This window comes from Anoplopoma fimbria, chromosome 20, assembly GCF_027596085.1.
Source record: "Anoplopoma fimbria isolate UVic2021 breed Golden Eagle Sablefish chromosome 20, Afim_UVic_2022, whole genome shotgun sequence".
Classification (NCBI taxonomy): Eukaryota; Metazoa; Chordata; class Actinopteri; order Perciformes; family Anoplopomatidae; genus Anoplopoma; species Anoplopoma fimbria.
In genome coordinates this window covers 27,501,649-27,523,607 of record NC_072468.1, presented here as the reverse complement: position 1 = coordinate 27,523,607, position 21,959 = coordinate 27,501,649, and the positions used below count along the sequence as shown (strand labels likewise).

At 41.4% G+C, this 21,959-nt stretch overlaps 1 protein-coding gene and 1 pseudogene across 1 annotated transcript; both read right to left on the bottom strand.

The window, feature by feature from the left end:
- Nucleotides 1–2,564: 2,564 nt before the first annotated feature.
- On the bottom strand, nt 2,565–7,095 carry LOC129110044 (mucin-5AC-like). The gene is made up of 4 exons (XM_054622200.1): nt 7,052–7,095; nt 6,520–6,572; nt 3,608–4,743; nt 2,565–2,735 (listed from the first exon to the last, which is right to left on the bottom strand). The coding sequence occupies exons 1-4, from the start codon at nt 7,093–7,095 to the stop codon at nt 2,565–2,567; spliced, it is 1,404 nt and encodes a 467-aa protein (XP_054478175.1).
- A 3,047-nt stretch (nt 7,096–10,142) lies between these two features.
- LOC129110043 (thyroglobulin-like) overlaps nt 10,143–21,959 on the bottom strand; it is a 17,358-nt pseudogene continuing 5,541 nt past the window's right edge.

Genomic DNA, 21,959 nt, shown 5'->3' with positions numbered 1-21,959 from the left:
GCATATCATGTTTTTAAAAAGTGTCTTTACATACACGATACAAGTTGTAGCATTTTCTTTTCACAAAATGTTTTTATTTTCTTGTTGTCAGCCTCTTTTTTTAAATACAGACAATAAATAAGCAGCTATGAGATGTTGCAATTGAGTCACATGTTCATTAAAATCAAACAGCAATACAAATAAAACGCACAAACAATTGAAAAGGCGTGGTCTATGTAAATATAAAACATTTGTTGAAGTCGTCTCTATTGGTTCACCGTGTACATTCCTGTCCGGCTCTTAATTGGCCTTTCCATTTCTTCCTGTAAGACATTTGTCACAGAATTAGAACAACCCGGCAGGTTTTTTAGATAAGATAACATATAATAAGATAGAACTTTATGAACCCGGAAGGAAATTCTAGTGCCAGAGTTTTATTAACAATTACAACAGAAGAATAACAAGAAACAATAGAATGAAAATAGAAACCTAGAAAAATAATTATAAAGTTTAAAAGACATAATACTGACACTATTGCAAAGTAGAATACAATAGCATTATGAGTAAGGTAAATAATTAATGTAAGTAAAAAAACAAGTAAATTTGTGCATAATTAAACATTCCTGAACATTTTTACTTTCATTTCCACATCTACTTATATTATATTGAAATGTAAACCAGCCATTTAGAAGGGATATATTTCTAAAAATGTACAACTTTGTTTAATGTTTAATACTTAATAAATGTGATTAAAGAAAAGCATAAAGGTGAAGTCATTCTTTTCATTTCCTCTTATCAGTGAAACAAACAGAATGGACGCTAGCTTTAAATATCAGATTCAATATTTTAATTTAGCTACAATCATCAAAACAATAGAACATGAAGGCATACTTCAACGGGGAACTGCAGATATTAATGTAACAAAAACTATGGAAGATATTCTGCTCATTTATTTAACAATCCTCATGTCATTTATAATCACTACTTACTAACACCAGTTTCACTTTTCTAATGATATAAAGATCTTGGAGCAAGAAAAATTGAACAAAAGAAAAACTTAAACTATACAATACTTATCAACAAAAACATAAATAAGCGGGTCATAATTTACTGTGAATATCTACAGGTCGTATTGGAATATAAATAAATCAAATAAAACGGTGAGAAAAGTGCTCCAACACTTCCATGACGGTAATGATTTACTAAACTTTGAATAGGTGGACAAAAGTTGAGTCTATGAACACTGAGACTCGCCCTTTGTGTGTCCGTTTAGATATTGTCATGGGGACAATCACATTACAGATATTAATGCTCAGTGTGTCCTGTGTAAATGTTGACTGTGACTCATTTTAATACAAACAACTGAACTACTGTTACAAGAAGTCAACACACGCCCGTTGATATATTTAACACACGTCACCTCGGTGTTCAGGACGCATGAGATATGTTAAGATGGGTTTAGTTGTTAAACTGATGTTCATTCATTTTGCAGACTGTTGAGATTTATGTTTTTACTGGTTTATTTCTGCTGGAATAAACGAGCCCAATGTGACTGAATTAATGTGAATAGATTAACTCTGAAAAGACAGAAAATCTTTCCCAGGACTCACATTACAGCACACAAAGACACAACCAACACACACACTCTGCCTTCTTTGTGTGCGTGTGTGTGTGTGTGTGTGTGTGTGTGTGTGTGTGTGTGTGTGTGTGTGTGTGTGTGTGTGTGTGTGTGTGTGTGTGTGTGTGTGTGTGTGTGTGTGTAAGTTTAACTTGTCTTGTGGGGACACAAATCTGAATACACAGTCACATTGTGGGGACTCGCCTTCCTTTTATGGACAAAATGCACGTCCACATAACATAAACTATAACATTTTAAGGCAAAGACTTGGTTTAAGATTAGAATATGGTTAGGTTGAAGGTTCAGGTTCAGGTTAAAGTTAAGGTTTCGGTCTAGGTTTGGGTTAAGGGGTTAGGGTTAGATTTAGGTTTTGGTATTGGTATAGGTTCAGGTTAAGGGTAAGATTTGGGTTCAGGTTTAGGTTTTAGTCTAGGTTTAGGTTAAGGGGTTAGGGTTAGATTTAGGTATTGGTTTTGGTATAGGTATAGGTTTTGGTATAGGTTCAGGTTAAGGGTAAGATTTGGGTTCAGGTTTAGGTTCACGTTAAGGTTAAGGTTAAGGTTTCGGTCTAGGTTTAGGTTAAGGGGTTAGGGTTAGATTTAGGTTTTGGTATTGGTATAGGTTCAGGTTAAGGGTAAGGTTTAGGTTCACGTTAAGGTTAAAGTTAAGGTTTCGGTCTAGGTTTAGGTTAAGGTTAAGGGGTTAGGGTTAGTGTTTTTGTGGTTTTGGTATAGGTATAGGTTCAGGTTAGGGGTAAGGTTTGGGTTTAGGATTATGCTGGTAGTGGTTATGGTTAGGGTTGAGGTAAGTCTCCAGGAAATTAATGTAAGTCAATGTTATGTCCCCAAAAGTCATGAAAACACAATTTGTGTGTTTGGTTTAACTGCAGTTATGAGAACAGAAGGTTTGTGAAGCGTCCTGTGAAGACATGAACTTTGTGATTTGTCTTTGTGAGGACTAAGCTTTGTTATACATCCTCACAGATATCTGTTTCTAGAAGCGTTTGACTCACGTATTTCTTGCGGTCGGGCCCGTCGAAGCGTCCGTGTGTTGTGTACAGAGGGATGTCGTCTCTGCTGTTCAGGTTGTCATAGGAACCGGAGTCGTTTCTCCCTCTAAAGCAGCAGCACCACACCAGCTGCAGAACAAAAACATGTTGTTGTCTATATACTGTCTGCATATTAGTACTACGAGTATGAGGGAGTGTAATAGACATTGACTTAATTCAATATTTATGATTCATTTAGTTTGATAAAAAATTAACACAGAGTCATCAAAACTAGTTTATCTTGTTTGTAGAGATAAAGAAAGAGGAGTTATTGTGTTTGAATACAGAAAATCTGAAAAAAGTGACTAAATCACGACTCACATTACCAAACTGCTTCATATGCTGACATTTAAAATTATGGTTTATAGAGGAAGTCGGGTTAAGATTGTCTTCTTAACTTTTGCTGCCTAATATGGACGTATTCTGAAATACTCTCTACAGGCAATACAGATTTATGCGGAATTAAACAGCCACAAAGCATTTTTAACCACATTTAACTGAAGTCCAAACTTGTTTTAAAACTAAAAAAGTTCTCAAAACAGCTCTGAAATGTTTCCTGTGACGGATGACTGGACATCGGAGCTGTCAGTAGGTGTATTTTTGAACTGTGGACAGAGCCAGGCGAGCTGTTTCCTCCCTGCTTTCAGTCTTTATGCTAAGCTAAGCTAATCACTCTGGCCCTGTACTGAACAGTGGACGTATAAAGAGAACTGGATACAGCTTTCATTACTATCAAAGTAGCTCAGTGGCGCATAACAAAGTTTGACATCCGAGTATAAAATTCAAATTTAAAGACGCACTAGCTTTTCCTTTAGCCCCGACTCCAGACCTCCATCTGGCCTTTGTGGGCCTGGTGGCCTTTAACTTCAAAATGTACAAAATGTTCCCAAAGTTAATGAGTAATTGAGTTATAATAATAACAGTGATTATGTTTTTGTGCTTTAATCGACCGTCCGACTCACCAGTCCGATGATCAGCAGAAGCAGACAAAACAGAACCAGAGCCGCCAGCACCAGCAGAGCGATCCCCCAACCGGGGACGCCGCCGCTGGCCGGGGGCAGGGCCGTGCTCGGGGCCGTGCTCGGGGTCGAGCCCTGCGACGTGATTGGTTTATTTGAGACCGGTGAGCTGTTTGCTGTTGAAGTCGCAGTCTTCAGGGTGGAAGTAGAGCCCATGTGAGGGCTCTTCGTCGTCGCCGTGGTTACAGAAGAACCTTTTGTAGTGCTTTTCGGATTGGTGGTTGTCACGGTGACGGTTGTTGCTTTTCTGTCTGAGGTTGTTGATCCATGTCGGCGGATCCATGTCTTGGGCGCTGCTGTGGTGACACTGGGAGTGGTCTTGGTGTCGTTTGGACCAGTTGTTGTGGTATTGGTGACACTGGGAGTGGTCTTGGTGTCGTTGGGATCAGTTGTTGTGGTATTGGTGACACTGGGAGTGGTCTTGGTGTCGTTTGGACCAGTTGTTGTGGTATTGGTGACACTGGGAGTGGTCTTGGTGTCGTTTGGACCAGTTGTTGTGGTATTGGTGACACTGGGAGTGGTCTTGGTGCCGTTTGGACCAGTTGTTGTGGTATTGGTGACACTGGGAGTGGTCTTGGTGCCGTTTGGACCAGTTGTTGTGGTATTGGTGACACTGGGAGTGGTCTTGGTGTCGTTTGGACCAGTTGTTGTGGTATTGGTGACACTGGGAGTGGTCTTGGTGTCGTTTGGACCAGTTGTTGTGGTATTGGTGACACTGGGAGTGGTCTTGGTGTCGTTTGGACCAGTTGTTGTGGTATTGGTGACACTGGGAGTGGACTTGGTGTCGTTTGGACCAGTTGTTGTGGTATTGGTGACACTGGGAGTGGACTTGGTGTCGTTTGGACCAGTTGTTGTGGTATTGGTGACACTGGGAGTGGTCTTGGTGCCGTTTGGACCAGTTGTTGTGGTATTGGTGACACTGGGAGTGGACTTGGTGTCGTTTGGACCAGTTGTTGTGGTATTGGTGACACTGGGAGTGGACTTGGTGTCGTTTGGACCAGTTGTTGTGGTATTGGTGACACTGGGAGTGGACTTGGTGTCGTTGCGATTTTTGTGGTACTGGTGACACTGGGAGTGGTCTTGGTGTGGTTGGATTCAGTTGTTGTGGTACTGGTGACACTGAAAGTGGACTTGGTGTCGTTGTGACCAGTTGTTGTGGTACTGATTGACGGTGAGATGGTTGTCATAGTTGAAGACACTAAAGAACGAGAAGTAGGAAAAAGAAATGTGGTCATTCCCAATGTGTTTAATTAATATTTAACAAATCTGATTATAACATGTTCACAGGTGGTAAATCTGTCAAAGCTTCTTTTGTCAAGGTTGAAAGTTGTCATTAACTTTGCCGTCTTTGCTCGAACCATATTCTGTAATAAGACATGGACGTAGTCATGGTGACGTCACCCATTGGTTTGTAGACTGATGTTTTGGAGCTTCCAGTTCGGCACTTTGTCCGTCGCCATCTTGTTTTTTTGCAACCAGTGAACAGGAAGTGACCATATTTGGACTGAGGAGTGACGTAGAGACGCCGTATACGTCTCTGGTGTCGACCTGTCAATCAGTGTGTAGCCCCGCCCTAAAGCATCCCCTGCTTTATGGTCTGTTTGACTCTAAATGGAGCATCATTTACTAAATGAACATCATGCTGTATTGAAGAAGACTTGAAACTAGAGATTGAGACCATAAACTCATGTTTACAATGTTTACTGAGGGAATAAATCAAGAGAGAAGTAGAGTCATTTTCTCATAGACTTCTATACAACCAGAGGAGTCGCCCCCTGATGGACAGCAGAGAGAATGCAGCTTTAAGATGAGAAGCAGTGGCTTCACTCGAACAGCCGGAGGTCGTAAATGATGGTCCATTTAGAGTCAAATAGACCATAAAGCAGGGTATCACAGTGACTTGGTTCCTTTCTTATATACAGTTCTGGTTTGGAGCCTCTGTGTCGTTAAATATAAAATGAGTTTCCTCTTCGTGGTCGTATGAGTCATGTGACATTTGTCTGCTGTTACCAAAGCATTAGTTTGTCACAGATTGTAAATGTAATTATTTTACAGAAGAGGAACAAGAAGAGGAACGACCACAACAAAAACAGAAATGTTGAGTTGGAAAACCATATGTTAATTAAACATCATGCAAATGTTGACATTTGCCTGTTTAGCTTATAGTTCAAATCACATCATCTGAAGTTAGGAGTGTCTGATGAATCTGACGTGGCTCATCAGTAGGAGACCAGCGTACGACAAAGAGGAAGAGAGAGTTAAGAACAGACGATTCAAATGTTATTATCTGAGGTCCAATGACCATAAATACAGAATTTAGCAAAAACTATTTTTCATCTGAACAGAAATGTTTAATATCCAACAGTCATCAATTTTTCATTATTCAGACTCATCTACCAAAACACACTGTACTCACATCCGTTACCTAACATTTGATTAATAATCTAATTTCAAAGTCCATCTTAGTTTGAATTTCACATCCTTCAAATATATACATTTCCAGTTATACAGGAGATAAATAAGGACGTTTCTCAGTGTATGGTGACTCTTTATTGATTTAATAATCTATCAGTTAATCTATCGGTAGATTAATAAATAATAAATAGAATAATTGATGATAGCCTTAAACAAGAGATTCTACTGAACCTCCCAGACTTCCTGTTTTGAGGAAGGTGTATTCGTCCTCCACAGTCTTTGATCTGATTTCTCTCTGATCTCTTTTAACTCTTTAGTTTGAACTTTTCTATCATCCAGATATTTTCATTCCACTTTCAGCCTCAGTGAAACAAACTGACTATTAAAGTAGAAAACAAATAGCATCAGGTGAGCTGAGAGTGTTTTTATTTATTTTTTACCTGAGGCGGTGGCGGAGAGAGCGATCACGAGTGCGAGCAGCGTCTCCATCTTTCTGCAGGAAATCCAACAGTTTGTGACAAAGATCTCAGTGTGAGCGGCTTCAGGAGTCTGTTTCCATCCAGAGAAAGAGTCCTTTATACATCTGCCTCACCTGCACAGGTGGAGGAGGAGGAGGGAGGGGGGAGGAGGAGGAGCCTGGCACACTCCCAGCATGCAGAGCAAAACCAGAGCACCACTCTGTGATCAAAGTTTGAATAGTTTGGAATGAGGAACCGTATTTATAATTTATATTATAAGTGTCCTAAACAAGAACCTGAACACATTTAACTAGTTTATTTGTCATTTGATGCTTTGAACTCTCCACAGTTTCTGTCTCATTTAGATGAGATGAAGGGGGCGGAGCTAAGCTGAGAGAAACAGGTGAAAACCACCACGGCTCACTGTGATTGGTGGAGGTGGAGAAACACCTGTCTATTAAAGATAACCCCTCGTCCTTTAATAACTTTATTAAATTGTTTACAGACTTCTCACCTGGCAGCAATGATGTACAGGTGTACTCCAGGACACTGTGACATCACAGCTGGGAGTGGTCAGAGGTTCAAAACTTTAAACCAAAGACAAACGCTGCTGTTAACCACAAACAACCTTTCTATGGATTAATGAATATAAATGTTTTTTTTAAATAAGATGTTAAGTTGCTCTTCAACTGTTCTCTTTCTTTTTTGTGTGTGAAATTATTAAAAATCCACCTTCAGAGGAAGTTAAATTATCTGAAAGCTGACCTTGTTTGAAAACTGAAGCCACGACTAAATTTCGGGAAAACTTTTCAAAACTGGAAAAGTGACAAAGTAAAGTTTAATCAACTGAAAAACACAGATTTTAGAGTTTGCTGTTGATGGACACACACTATTCTATCAAAAGAATAAAAATAAATGAAAGAGTTTGAGTAAAGTTACTGTAATTGTTAAAGGTGGTTACTGTTCTGCTCTTATATATTCTATCATAAGATTATTATTATTATGCCTTATTATCTATTTTGCAATAATGTAAAAGCAGGACTTTATAATTTTCATTGTGGATTAATCTGCTGCTTATTGTCTCCATTAATCAACTGATTGTTTGGCTTGCAAAAATAATGGGAACATTTTTTTCCCCAAAAAGTCGAAAAGTTCATAGTATAGTATGTTAAAAAAACGTCATAGTATAGTATGTTAAAAAATGTTCATAGAATTGTATAATATAATAATAATATTTAAAATAAGTGTAATAAAAATGTGTCCTTTGTCCGGCTCCTCTTTGTTTTTGCAGAATCAGCTTCATGTGACTTCATGTCTTCATGTGTCTTCATGTCTTCATGTCTTCATGTGTCTTCATGTCTTCATGTCTTCATGTGTCTTCTTGTCTTCATGTGTCTTCATGTCTTCATGTGTCTTCATTTGTCTTCATGTCTTCATGTGTCTTCATGTCTTCATGTCTTCATGTGTCTTCTTGTCTTCATGTCTTCATGTGTCTTCATGTCTTCATGTCTTCATGTCTTCATGTCTTCATGTCTTCATGTCTTCATTCATGTCTTCATGTCTTCATGTGTCTTCATGTCTTCATGTGTCTTCATGTCTTCATGTCTTCATGTGTCTTCATGTCTTCATGTGTCTTCATGTGTCTTCATGTCTTCATGTGTCTTCTTGTCTTTGTCTTCATGTCTTCATGTCTTCATGTCTGTCTTCATGTCTTCTTGTCTTCATGTCTTCATGTGTCTTCTTGTCTTCTTGTCTTCATGTGTCTTCTTGTCTTCATGTGTCTTCATGTCTTCATGTCTTCATTTGTCTTCATGTCTTCTTGTCTTCATTTGTCTTCATGTCTTCATGTGTCTTCATGTCTTTGTCTTCATGTGTCTTCATGTCTTCATGTGTCTTCATGTCTTCATGTGTCTTTATGTCTTCATGTCTTCATGTGTCTTCATGTCTTCATGTGTCTTCTTGTCTTCATGTCTTCATGTCTTCATGTCTTCTTGTCTTCATGTCTTCATGTCTTCATGTGTCTTCATGTCTTCATGTGTCTTCTTGTCTTCATGTCTTCATGTGTCTTCATGTCTTCATGTCTTCATGTCTTCTTGTCTTCATGTCTTCATGTGTCTTCATGTCTTCATGTCTTCATGTGTCTTCATGTCTTCATGTGTCTTCATGTCTTCATGTGTCTTCATGTCTTCATGTGTCTTTGTCTTCATGTCTTCATGTCTTCATGTCTTCATGTCTTCATGTGTCTTCTTGTCTTCATGTCTTCATGTGTCTTTGTCTTCATGTCTTCATGTGTCTTCATGTCTTCATGTGTCTTCATGTCTTCATGTCTTCTTGTCTTCATGTCTTCATGTGTCTTCATGTCTTCATTTGTCTTCATGTCTTCTTGTCTTCATGTGTCTTCATGTCTTCATGTGTCTTCATGTCTTCATGTCTTCATGTGTCTTCATGACTTCATGTCTTCATGTGTCTTCATGTCTTCATGTGTCTTTATGTCTTCATGTGTCTTCATGTGTCTTCATGTCTTCATGTCTTCATGTCTTCATGTCTTCATGTCTTCATGTGTCTTCTTGTCTTCATGTGTCTTGTGTCTTCATGTCTTCATGTGTCTTCATGTCTTCATGTGTCTTCTTGTCTTCTTGTCTTCATGTGTCTTCTTGTCTTCATGTGTCTTCATGTCTTCATGTCTTCTTGTCTTCATTTGTCTTCATGTCTTCATTTGTCTTCATTTGTCTTCATGTCTTCATGTGTCTTCATGTCTTCATGTCTTCATGTGTCTTCATGTCTTCATGTGTCTTCATGTCTTCATGTCTTCATGTCTTCATGTGTCTTCATGTCTTCATGTCTTCATGTGTCTTCATGTGTCTTCATGTCTTCATGTCTTCATGTGTCTTCATGTCTTCATGTGTCTTCATGTCTTCATGTCTTCATGTGTCTTCATGTCTTCATGTGTCTTCATGTCTTCATGTGTCTTCTTGTCTTCATGTCTTCATGTGTCTTCTTGTCTTCATGTCTTCATGTGTCTTCATGTGTCTTCTTGTCTTCATGTCTTCATGTGTCAGAGTCACCCGAGTTCTTTTCTCGTCCCTCACTGATGCTGTTCTGTTTTGTTTGCTGCCAGTATTTTACATATTCATACATCATTGAATGTGTTATTATTGACTTTCACGTTTGATGTTATTTATGATTATGTTGTAAATGTTTATCTATAAGTGATCTTGTCTCTTATTTCTGTCTCATCCTTTGAGCTTTGGTGTAACATTTCTTAAAATACTATAACGAAGTCATAAAAAAGGTCTAAAAAAAGTCGTGGTATAGTTTGTCGAAAAGGTTCATGAAAAATGAATCATATAGTATGTCAAAAAAGGAATATTTTATAAAGTCTTCATGATTTGTGTTTAAAAATCTTAATTTGTAAAATAACTAAAGCTGTGTGATAAATGTGGACTTGAATAAATAATCGACAGCAGAGAGTTTAAGAGTTTAAAATGATTTTATTATTGATTAAGACAGCAGTCGTTTTTATTTCTTCACTGTTTGGGATCAAACTGAATCTGGAGGCAGGAAACTGTGATGATGTCACAAGGAGGAAGGGGTGATGATGATGATGATGATGATGTCATCGGTTTAGTTGTAGGCGTCTTTCTCAGTCTGTGATTGGCTGGATGGGGCAACCAGTGGGAGCTCAGGGGTCAACACAGGCTCCGCCCCCGACACACCTGGGAAATGAAAACTTTTTAAGCCCTGAGTCGCAATTATACCTCGAATGAACACAGTAATGATCTGTTCAACTGTTTTAGATTTAATATTGTTTTCCTCTGGAGATGGATAAGCTAGCTGGCTGTAAACGACGAGTTAGTACAAAGCCTAAACCAGAGTCCAGTAGAGTCCTCGTCTCACCGCTCAGACTGGTCAGTCTGGTTCCCAGTTGGCTCCAGAAGGAGCAGGAGCTCTGACTCAGACCCTGATGATGTCGAAGGTCGGGGCTTAGCTGCAGGTAGGTGGGCGGGGCCTCAGAGGACAGGACCTGCTGCCAGCGGGGCAGAACTGACTCCGCCCACAAAGGAGACGGGTTCGGGTTCCTGAGGAAAATAAAACGGGAAATAAAATAACTTCATTATCTGACGATCATCATGACGTCACTAATCATGTCATTAGTTCGTGTTCTGACCCGGTCTTGATGAAGCTGGAGACGTAGGTCATCGCGGCCAGAGAGAGGCGTCGCTCAGAGGAAGTGAAACGCTGCGAGCTGATTGGACGATGAGGCGTCCCGAACACAAGCTGAACGTCCAGAGGAACAGACACATCGGCTCTGCACGCAGACAACAATCGATCAATAACTCATCAAAACAAGATATGCTAACAATAGCAAGTGAGCTAACTAAGCTGTAGTTAGCTAATGTTAGCATTAGCGCATGTGTAAACAGTCGGTACCTGTTGTGAGAGCTGGTGGCAGGTTGGTGGTACAGGAAGACGTTAGCTTTGCTGTTAGCCCAGCGGCTAGCCATCCTCAGACTGGGGCAGATGATGAACAGATCTCTGCAACACAAACGATAGTTCATATTCTGCTATAGCTGCCAAAGATCTGTTCTATTTAAACTGTATTTCACTTGATTAAATTAGCATGTAGCTTGTTGTGTTGGACGACATCTTTAACGATCATAAAGGCTCATAGAACTCAAGTGATCTGAGTGTTGATCTGACCGGGTGGCGTTGTTGAGCGCTCTGGAGAACAGGTTGTATCCGGCCGGTGTCGGACCGTGATCCAGAGAGTAGAACCAGGCCGCCGCCTCCTTCAGCAGCTCACTTCCTGTCTCGCCGCCCAGCGAGCGACTCAGAGCCTCGTAGAACGCCGTCTTACCGTCGGCTCGACCCTGAAGGGCCTCGAAGTCCTGGACACACGGAAAACAAAGTCCCTAATAATACAACATCTCTGCTTCCTCATATGTTTTACATATTTCTTCGTCGGGTTGTTTCCTGTGTGACCTCTGACCTTTATCCTGCGAGCCCGGCTGATCAGACCGTCGTGTTCAGATGTTCCCAGCAGCAGGTCGACTCTGAGGAGGGACGACTGAGAGACGGACCGACGGACCGGAGACCAGGACTGGAACGGACCGCTGACCGCCAACAGCTGCAATATAAACAAACACACACACACACACACACACACACACACACACACACACACACACACACACACACACACACACACACACACACACACACACACACACACACGTCGGTTGTATTAATAAGCATGTTTTCTTTAAACAATCACCAAAACTAAACCGTTTATCAAAGAGAGAAGCTGTAAAAAACGTCGTTGTCAGATTTCTTGAACACATCATGTGTGACATAAAAAGCAGCCGAAACTAATCTTAAAATTGTGATATTTTATCAAAAACATTTTATCCTACATGTCACATTTAAAATTCAACTTGCTTTGTTCTTCTTTATGATTTATGTGTTATTCTGCACTAAAGACATGTTTGAGTTCTCTACTTCTAGTCATGATGGTTCTGTTTCCATAGAGGAGCAGGACTTTTATTTTGAAAAACAAGAACACAGAGAGTAAAATGTCTGTTAAACTCCTTAGTGGTTCAGAGGGTTGGACCGTACTTTGGTCTGAGCGGCGTTGAGTTTGAACGCAGGCGCCGCTCTGAGGCAGTCGGCCATCTTGTCGTCATCGGTGAGGTCAGAGGTCACACAGCCGAGCTCTTTGGCCAGATCGAGCGCCTGACGTCTGGAGGTGGAGGGAGTCTGAACCAGTGAAGGAGAAAACACAGAGCCGCCCTGCAGGAGGAGCAACAGACAGAGGAACTATTTAATAAAGAAACAAGACGTTTAAAGCAAAAGGTCCTAAATATGTTTCTATGTTACATGATGTTAATGATGCCTGCTGTGGTGTAAGGAGGAGGAGGAGGAGGAGGAGGAGATAAAAGGAGGAGTAGAAGGGGGAGGAATACGAGGAGATAGATGCGGAGGAGAGAGAAGAGGATGAGGAAGACGAGGAAGAAGTGCAGGAGATGGTGAAGGAGGAAGAAGTAGGAGATAGTTAAGGCGGAGATAGAAAAGGAAGATGAGGAGGAGGAGAAAGAAAACAAGAAGAGGAGGAGGAACAGGAAGAAGAAGAGAAAATAAGAGGAGGAGAAGAAGAAGAAGGAAGAGGAGGAGGAGGAAAAAAAGGTTTAAGGAAGAGGTGGTGGAGGAAGAGCAGGAGAAAGGAAGGAGGAGGAAAAGGAGGAGGATGAAGAGGAGAATGAGCTGGAATAGGAGGATGAGTAGCAGGAGGAAGGAGAGGAGGAGATAGAAAAGAAGGAAGAGGAGGAGGAACAGGTGGATGAAGAAAAATAAGAGGAGGAAGAAGAGGAAGAGAAAAAAGAGGAGGAGGATGAGGAGGAAGATAGAATGAGGAGGAGGTAGAAGAGGAAGAGAACAAGAGGAAGAGGAGGAGAGGTTGAAGGAGGATGAAGAGGAGGAGTTCTCACCATCAGCATCATACGCTTGAACAGAGGAGGAGAGGAGGAGGAGAGGAGATGAAGGCTGGTGATGTCAGCGCCTCGTCTCTCCGACCCGACCGTCACTGTCCTGTTGTCTCCGCCCACCAGGGCGATGTGGGCGTCAACCCAACGAAGCACCGCCTCCTGGTCCGACAGCCCGTAGTTACCACGGAGACCAGACGAACCTGCAGACAGTTTCAAAGGAAATAAGTATGACATCATTACTATGATGAAAATAATATTAATATAAATGTTATTATCATATTTAATATTATTATATTTACCGGTGCTCAGGAATCCCAGCGCCGCGGTTCTGTAGCTGGCGGTTACCACGACGATATTACCCACAGCAGCGAGGATGGAGCCATCCAACAGGCCTGGGTTCTGATTGGCCGAAGGGTTGAAGAAGAAAACCAGGACTGGGACACGCCCGCTCTGACACACACACACACACACACACACACACACACACACACACACACACACACACACACACACACACACACACACACACACACACACACACACACACACACACACACACACACACACAGGTGAGCTGACATCAGAGTGAGTCATTAAACGAGATCACGGTCGGCGTTGAGTTCTCACCAGAGCAGCAGGAGAGAAGATGTTCAGGTAGAGACAATCTTCACTGGACGACGAAGAGTCTTCATCACCTGGCTGGATACAACTGGGACTGAAGGACAGACAGAGACAGAGAGACAGACAGAGAGAGAGACAGACAGAGAGAGAGACAGACAGACAGAGAGACAGACAGAGAGAGAGACAGAGAGAGATTTTTAGATTTTTTTTAAACTTTATTTAAACAACATGAAAGAACAAATCATCGTTCTCATGGTAATAAACAGAACAAGTCTTCAAAATGTCTCGTAAACAAACACATTTCATAAAATCCTCCATGTTGTTTATACCTGAAGATAATCTAAAAGGAGGACAGGGAGTTACCGTGGTTTGGTGGCGTCCCAGGCTCCCGTCCAATCAGCCGCCTGAGCTGCTTCAAAGCGGAGCGATCCTATTGGTGGACGAGCGTACGGGACGCCAAGGAACTCAACCACCGTCTTCCTGTCTGAGCCCAGGGCCGTTTCCACGACAACGCCCTGCAGGGTCCCATGACCCGGGACGGAGACGGAGGTAACCGACGGCAACCGCTCTGAAGAGTAAAGCAAAAAAAACAAACCTTTAAGTTACTGTCCTGTGATTGGCTATCTTCAGCTCTCTGATTGGCTGGTCTTCAGCTCTGTGATTGGCTGGTCTTCAGCTCTGTGATTGGCTATCTTCAGCTCTGTGATTGGCTTACCTGTCCTCAGGTACACCTGGGGGCGGGCTCTCTGATGACCAGTCTGCAGGAGGAGGCGGGGCTGGACGAGCTGGGGCGGAGCTTAAACCACAGGCGGTGGTGTCGGGATAGAGGACGCAGCGGGTGGCTGACTCCTCCTCCCTGAGTGACACGGCGACACAAGACTCCGCCTCCTGACAGGCTGAAACAGGAAGTACTGATGATGTCACCTGATCAATCACAGAGGACTGTTTTGTTGTTGTTAGCGGTGGTTACCATGGAGACACCAGTCCCTGGTCCTGTCCCTGTCAGAGGCGATGTCACGGCTCACGTGGATGACATCATAGGTAGAGAGAGACGGGTCGACGAGGACTGATGAGTCAGAGAGGAGACGCCACCGACCCCGAGACACTGAGACACAAATACCACAAGTATCAGTTATTAGTCCCAGACAGAGTAACAAATACCACAAGTATCAGTTATTAGTCCCAGACAGAGTAACAAATACCACAAGTATCAGTTATTAGTCCCAGACAGAGTAACAAATACTACAAGTATCAGTTATTAGTCCCAGACAGAGTAACAAATACCACAAGTATCAGTTATTAGTCCCAGACAGAGTAACAAATACCACAAGTATCAGTTATTAGTCCCAGACAGAGTAACAAATACCACAAGTATCAGTTATTAGTCCCAGACAAAGTAACAAATACCACAAGTATCAGTTATTAGTCCCAGACAGAGTAACAAATACCACAAGTATCAGTTATTAGTCCCAGACAAAGTAATAAAATACTACAAGTATCAGTTATTAGTCCCACAAGAGGGAAATTATTACACATTTAACAAATCTACAAGTATCAGTTATTAGTCCCAGACGGAGTAACAAATACCACAAGTATCAGTTATTAGTCCCAGACGGAGTAACAAATACCACAAGTATCAGTTATTAGTGGTAACAAATACCACAAGTATCAGTTATTAGTCCCAGACAGAGTAACAAATACCACAAGTATCAGTTATTAGTCCCAGACAGAGTAAGTCACAAGTTTATTAGGTCCCAGTGACTGATGTTGGGTACTACAAGTATCAGTTATTAGTCCCAGACAGAGGAAAGTACAAGTACAGTTATTAGTCCCAGACAGAGTAACAAATACTACAAGTATCAGTTATTAGTCCCAGACAGAGTAACAAATAGTACAAGTATCAGTTATTAGTCCCAGACAGAGTAACAAATATCAAGTATCAGTTATTAGTCCCAGACAGTAGTAACAAATACTACAAGTATCAGTTATTAGTCCCAGACAGAGTAACAAATACCACAAGTATCAGTTATTAGTCCCAGTAGTAGTAACAATTATCACAAGTATCAGTTATTAGTCCCAGTACAGTAGTAAGTAGTATTATCAAGTATCAGTTATTAGTCCCAGACAGAGTAAGTAGTAGTATTATTCAGTAGTGACTAGTTTATCAGTAGTAGTAGTATTATCAGTAGTATTATCAGTAGTAGTAGTATTATCAGTAGTAGTAGTAGTAGTAGTAGTATCAGTAGTAGTAGTAGTAGTAGTATCAGTAGTAGTATTATCAGTAGTAGTAGTAGTAGTATTATCAGTAGTAGTAATATTATCAGTAGTAGTAGTATTATCAGTAGTAGTATTATCAGTAGTAGTAGTAGTATTATCAGTAGTAGTAGTATTATCAGTAGTAGTAGTAGTATTATCAGTATTGTAGTAGTAGTAGTAGTAGTAGTATTGTCAGCAGTAGTAGTATTAGAGGTGGTGATGATGGTAGTTGTAGTTCTGTAGTTCTTCAGTCTTACCATTGTTGCTGGTTGTTGGCAGGGTGAACGGAGGACAGAGAGCCGGAGAAGAACTCCACTGATTCACTGGAAACACAAACATGTCTGATCACACACTCAAACCGTGTGTGTGTGTTTATACATGCGTGTACTGTGTATTTGTATTCAGTACCAGGCTTCTGGTACCAGCCGAAGGGGTCCGGTGTGGTCTTCACTACAGACGGGGAGCAGTCCTGAGTCCTCCAGGACGTCATGTCGTCCTCAGCACAGGTCTGAACCCCGAGACTGATGAGAGACAGACACACCACGCCTGGACCACCTGACACACACACACACACACACACACACACACACACACACACACACACACACACACACACACACACACACACACACACACACACAGTTAATAGACATATTGACAGTATAAAATGAATATCAATATGTTCTCTGTTGACCATTTATTTTATTTTTTAAACAAAATCTCACCAAAATAAACACATTTTAAGAAGAGTCAATCTTTTAAACAGATGTTTGTTTCATTGGTTCCTCTCTTTGTTTGTTTTTTAACAATAATCAGCATCAGTATTATAAAAATAAACAAATATTCTATTGTTGTATTGTTTGTTATATTTACATTTAGAGAAGTGTTCATGTATTTCCACCTGTGTTTTTATTGTTAATCCTCCTTTTTCTTGAGTATTTCACATAAATATGAATAAATTAAATGTTGTTACCACGGTTACCTGGTGATTTGGTGTCCCGGACGAAGCCGATGCCGCGGCAACAAGGATCCTCATCACAACGCACACTCATGAACACTCCATGAACCTGACACACACACACACACACACACACACACACATGGTGACATCATGCTTTAGGCTGAAACATTTATATCTAAGTGACTCAGTTAATTTACTGCAGTAGAATTTTGTGGTTCTTTTACTTTACTTGAGTATTTTCATTTTATTCAAATTCATACTTTTACTCCTCTACATCTCTGACAAATGTATCGCAGTAAAAAGTACAATATATCTGTTGATGCATTTCATCAAACACTACGATCCTTCATACAGCAGTGATGCCCCTAGTGGACACCAGGAGAATAACATGTAGTATCTCTATAATACAGCAGTGATGCCCCTAGTGGACACCAGGAGAATAACATGTAGTATCTCCATAATACAGCAGTGGTGCCCCTAGTGGACACCAGGAGAATAACATGTAGTATCTCCATAATACAGCAGTGATGCCCCTAGTGGACACCAGGAGAATAACATGTATTATCTCCATAATACAGCAGTGATGCCCCTAGTGGACACCAGGAGAATAACATGTAGTATCTCTATAATACAGCAGTGATGCCCCTAGTGGACACCAGGAGAATAACATGTATTATCTTTATAATACAGCAGTGATGCCCCTAGTGGACACCAGGAGAATAACATGTAGTATCTCTATAATACAGCAGTGATGCCCCTAGTGGACACCAGGAGAATAACATGTATTATCTCTATAATACAGCAGTGATGCCCCTAGTGGACACCAGGAGAATAACATGTAGTATCTCCATAATACAGCAGTGATGCCCCTAGTGGACACCAGGAGAATGACATGTATTATCACCATACAAAAAAACATGAAAAATGACTCAATCTTGTGGAAAATAGTAAAAAGTACAGTTTAGAAGCTCTAGATTTAAAGTCTGATATAATGATTTTATGCTGTAATGGGATCAAGCCTTGTGGTTTTAGTGGGTTTCAATGGGAACTTTTTGTTTGTATTTTGGCTACACAGTTAATTATAGACTTATTATAGGAGCTGAGGTTCAAACTTAAATAGAAGATTAAAATCTCACATCCTTGCCAACATGTGTATTAGCACATCCAAAATAATCAAAAATTGTAAATGAAAAAGTTCGAAACCAATTATAAAGTTGGACTGTAATAAATATGAAAATGTGTGTGTGTGTGTGTGTGTGTGTGTGTGTGTGTGTGTGTGTGTGTGTGTGTGTGTGTGTGTGTGTGTGTGTGTGTGTGTGTTACCCCTCAGACAGCGATGTGTTTTCTCCCAGACTGACTCGGCTGCGTACAGAGTAAGAAACCATCTTCTGGAAGGAAACTCTGTCGTAGAAACTCTTCACCGGTCCGGACAGATTCACTGAAACACAAACAGAGAGAGTTAACCTGCATCAACGTCAAACAAATGTTTCTTCATGAAGTCAGGGTAGATGTTCAAAAGAAGACACTCTGACTATGAGGTCGGAGATGTTAGAGGTCCGATCTGTAGGAATAACGACTCTGAATCACTTTGAAATCGATTACAGCGTTTGACTTCCACAAAGGACACACCTGAGCATCCTCGCTCATAGCTCCTCTCTCCTTGAGAAGCATTCTTATGCATGGACGCTGTAGGAGAGAGGAGGCTCACACTAGAGAGGAGGAGGAGGAGGAGGAGCGTTTACCCTTCTTGCTGTAGGTGTTGTTGGGCGGTCTGTCCAGCAGGGGGCGACACGGTCGTCTCAGAGGTTTGTCGTAAGCTCCACAAACTCTGCTGTCCGAATACAACGAGCAGCTGAAGAAACCTGCTGAGTCGGCGTCTCTGAGGTCGACGACGGAGCACTGCTGCTCCTCATCACAGCCTGAAACGCAAACACGTCATCATCAGCACTGAACGAGCTTAACTCCCTCACACTGAGGAGAGTGAAGAAAAGACATTTGTTAGAGTATGTGACGTACGTGTGAGACACCAGAGCAGTGCCTGCTGGGAGTTGTAGTTGTTCCTGTTGAGCCAGAAGGAGAGCGTGGGGAGTTTCCTCTGAGGATCCACGAGGACGTCGTCCTCCGACAGAGACTCAAACTTCATCTGAACTGAAACTAGACACACACAAACACACATCATCAATATCTGTATCAACTCTCTATTAGAGCTGCTACCAGTGGAGGGAATGAACAAAGTACATGTACTCAAGTACTTACTTAAGTACAAAAATGATTTACTATTTTTATTTCATGCCTTTCTTCTTTATTGTAACAGAATATTTTTACAGTGTGGACAGTGTGGTATTAGTACTTTTACGAGCAAAAGTATTTTAACTGTGAGGTATTAGTACTTTAACTGTAACATAGTATTGCCACAGTGTGGTATTAGTAATTTAACTAGTACACAGTCTTTATACAGTTTTGTTTTAGTACTTTAACTAGTACAACTTATTTTTACAGTGTGCTATTAGTACTGTTACTGTAACAGAGTATTAGTGCTATTAGTACTGTTACTGTAACAGAGTATTAGTGGTATTAGTACATGGGGGACAGGTGTGAGTTCAGAGGAGATACGAACCCTCCAGAGGAGAACTGAGTTCTGCTGCTGCACATGAAGAAGAACCAGAACCTCCAGCTGCTGAATCAGCATCTGACAAAAACAACAACAACAACAACAGTGAGAAGAACAACGATGCTGAGGTCAGCTGTTAAAGGCCGTAAACATGTGACCAGGTACCAGTGTTCAGGTAGACGGCCTGGAAGCTGACGATGGAGGCCTGGTAGTCCTTCTTGTTCTTACTGTCGGCCGGCAGAGAAGAATCAGCTGGACGAACAAAACAACAACAAACTAAACATCAGAAACAGGAGCAAACTAAATGAACATCATGCTGTATTGAAGAAGACTTGAAACTAGAGATTGAGACCATAAACTCATGTTTACAATGTTTACTGAGGGAATAAATCAAGAGAGAAGTAGAGTCATTTTCTCATAGACTTCTATACAACCAGAGGAGTCGCCCCCTGGTGGACAGGAGAGAGAATGCAGCTTTGTGACACTTTAATTTGTTTTATGTTTTTGTGGAGTAACTCGAGGCGTTTGGTTTCAGTCTCTGTATTGTTTTTGTTCACAGTTATTTGGTTTTATTTTTCTTACTGATGGTGAACTTTTGTCCTCCGAAGTCGAACACGAAGCTCTTCTGCTGCTCGTTGTAGGTAAGCCCCGCCCCACAGATGCGATTGGCTTTTCCCTGTCCAATCATATCCCAGTCCTGGTCGCCGCACATCAAGACTGATGGAGTCCTCAGCCAACCACAGAGCAGAGTCCCTGAGAGGGGAGGAGGAGGAGGAGGAGGAGGAGGAGGAGGAGGAGGAGGTGAGATTATTAATGAATTCATCCGTTCACTCAGGTGATGTGCGTCTCCATGGTAACGCACCTCCGTTCAGGCTGTTCTGGTTGAGGACGAACCCGTCGCAGCAGGCGTCCCGGCTGCAGCCGTCCTGACAGAAACGATGAGCGTCGGAGAGGGAGGTCCGTCCGGAGGAGAACACCTGAGTCCTGAACACACCTGAGACCGCCTTCATCATCCTCATCCTCTCAAAACTCTGCTGCTGCCGAGAGGAAAACTCAGCACCTGAAACACACACACACACACACACACACACACACACACACACACACACACACACACACACACACACACACACACACACCTGTACAGTTACAGAAGTGTGTTTATGTTATCGTGTTGATGCCAGTCATCTGGTTGCCATGGTTACAGTACCTTTCTTCCTGATGACCAGTAGATCTGAGGCCACGCCCCTCACTCTCAGAGAGCAGCTCAGCGAATCAAAGACCTCGGCCTGAGGATTACCCAGAAACCCACTGGTCTGAAATAATAAAATAAAAGTTTGAATCAGTAGAAATGAGTCACTTTAGAAAAATATAAATATATAAACATTAAAATGGCACCTTAAGAATCATTCATGCACAAACACAATAACCAAACATAGATAAAGACTCATATTTGAATCTAATTAATAATTATTACTGGATACTGCAGTGAAGCTGCTGGTTCCTACAGTATTTAAAACTTCATAAATGTTACCCAACATAGAAACACATAAATTAAACTGTGAATTACTTAGGGTTTCTGTTTTTTTTTATTATCTAAAAATGTAATGCACTTTGAGCTACATAGTCTGTATGAAATGTGCATTACAAATAAAGATGATTATTATTATTATTATTATTATTATTATTATTATATGAATGTTTGAATGATTTAATTTCAGATTATTATGTTAATTATTTCATATAATTATTATAAGAATATATTTCTAAGAAATCAAGTTTTTATTCAGTTTGGATGGACAGCTCAACATACTACATTACCCATGAGCCTCAGCTGCTGCTGCTGTGTCGCCGTGGTTACTGAACTAAACCCAAACTGATCAGTGTTTTTAAATCAGGTTTCTACAAACTAGAATCTTTACTTGAGCTCACAACAGTGAGTGAAATGCACCCTGGGAGTCGTAGTTGACTTCTCTCCTTCAGTTCATCTCAGTTAATTTATCTGCTCACTGTCACTGTGTGTGTGTGTGTGTGTGTGTGTGTGTGTGTGTGTGTGTGTGTGTGTGTGTGTGTGTGTGTGTGTACCTGCTGGGAGGTGTTGCAGTGTGTGTTCAGTGTGTGTGTGCTGTACAGTTCACACTGAGTCTGTCTGTTGAACAGCGCCACATGGTGGCAGGTCGGCTCCACTGCACACGCTGAGAGAGAGAGAGGACAAGAAGTCAAATACAGACCATAATAGTATTTAGTGTGTGTGTGTGTGTGTGTGTGTGTGCGTGCGTCACCTTGGACACAGGATGTGAGGTCAGAGGTCGTTGTTTGCAGGACTTCAGTGTCTTCAGCTCCGACAATCAGATCTGATCCAGGAACAGCCTGAAACCTGCTGAGAACTGCAACACACACACACACACACACACACACACACACACACACACACACACACACACACACACACACACACACACACACACACACACACACACACACACACTTC

Excerpts from the sequence above, each read along its gene's own strand:
- LOC129110044 (XM_054622200.1), bottom strand. The coding sequence starts at position 7,095 with ATGTCACAGTGTCCTGGAGTACACCTGTACATCATTGCTGCCAG. Across the intron at positions 6,573-7,051 it reads CTGTACATCATTGCTGCCAG|AAAGATGGAGACGCTGCTCG; the intron begins GTGAGAAGTCTG and ends GATTTCCTGCAG. Across the intron at positions 4,744-6,519 it reads TCTCTCCGCCACCGCCTCAG|ACCACTCCCAGTGTCACCAG; the intron begins GTAAAAAATAAA and ends AACCACACCAAG.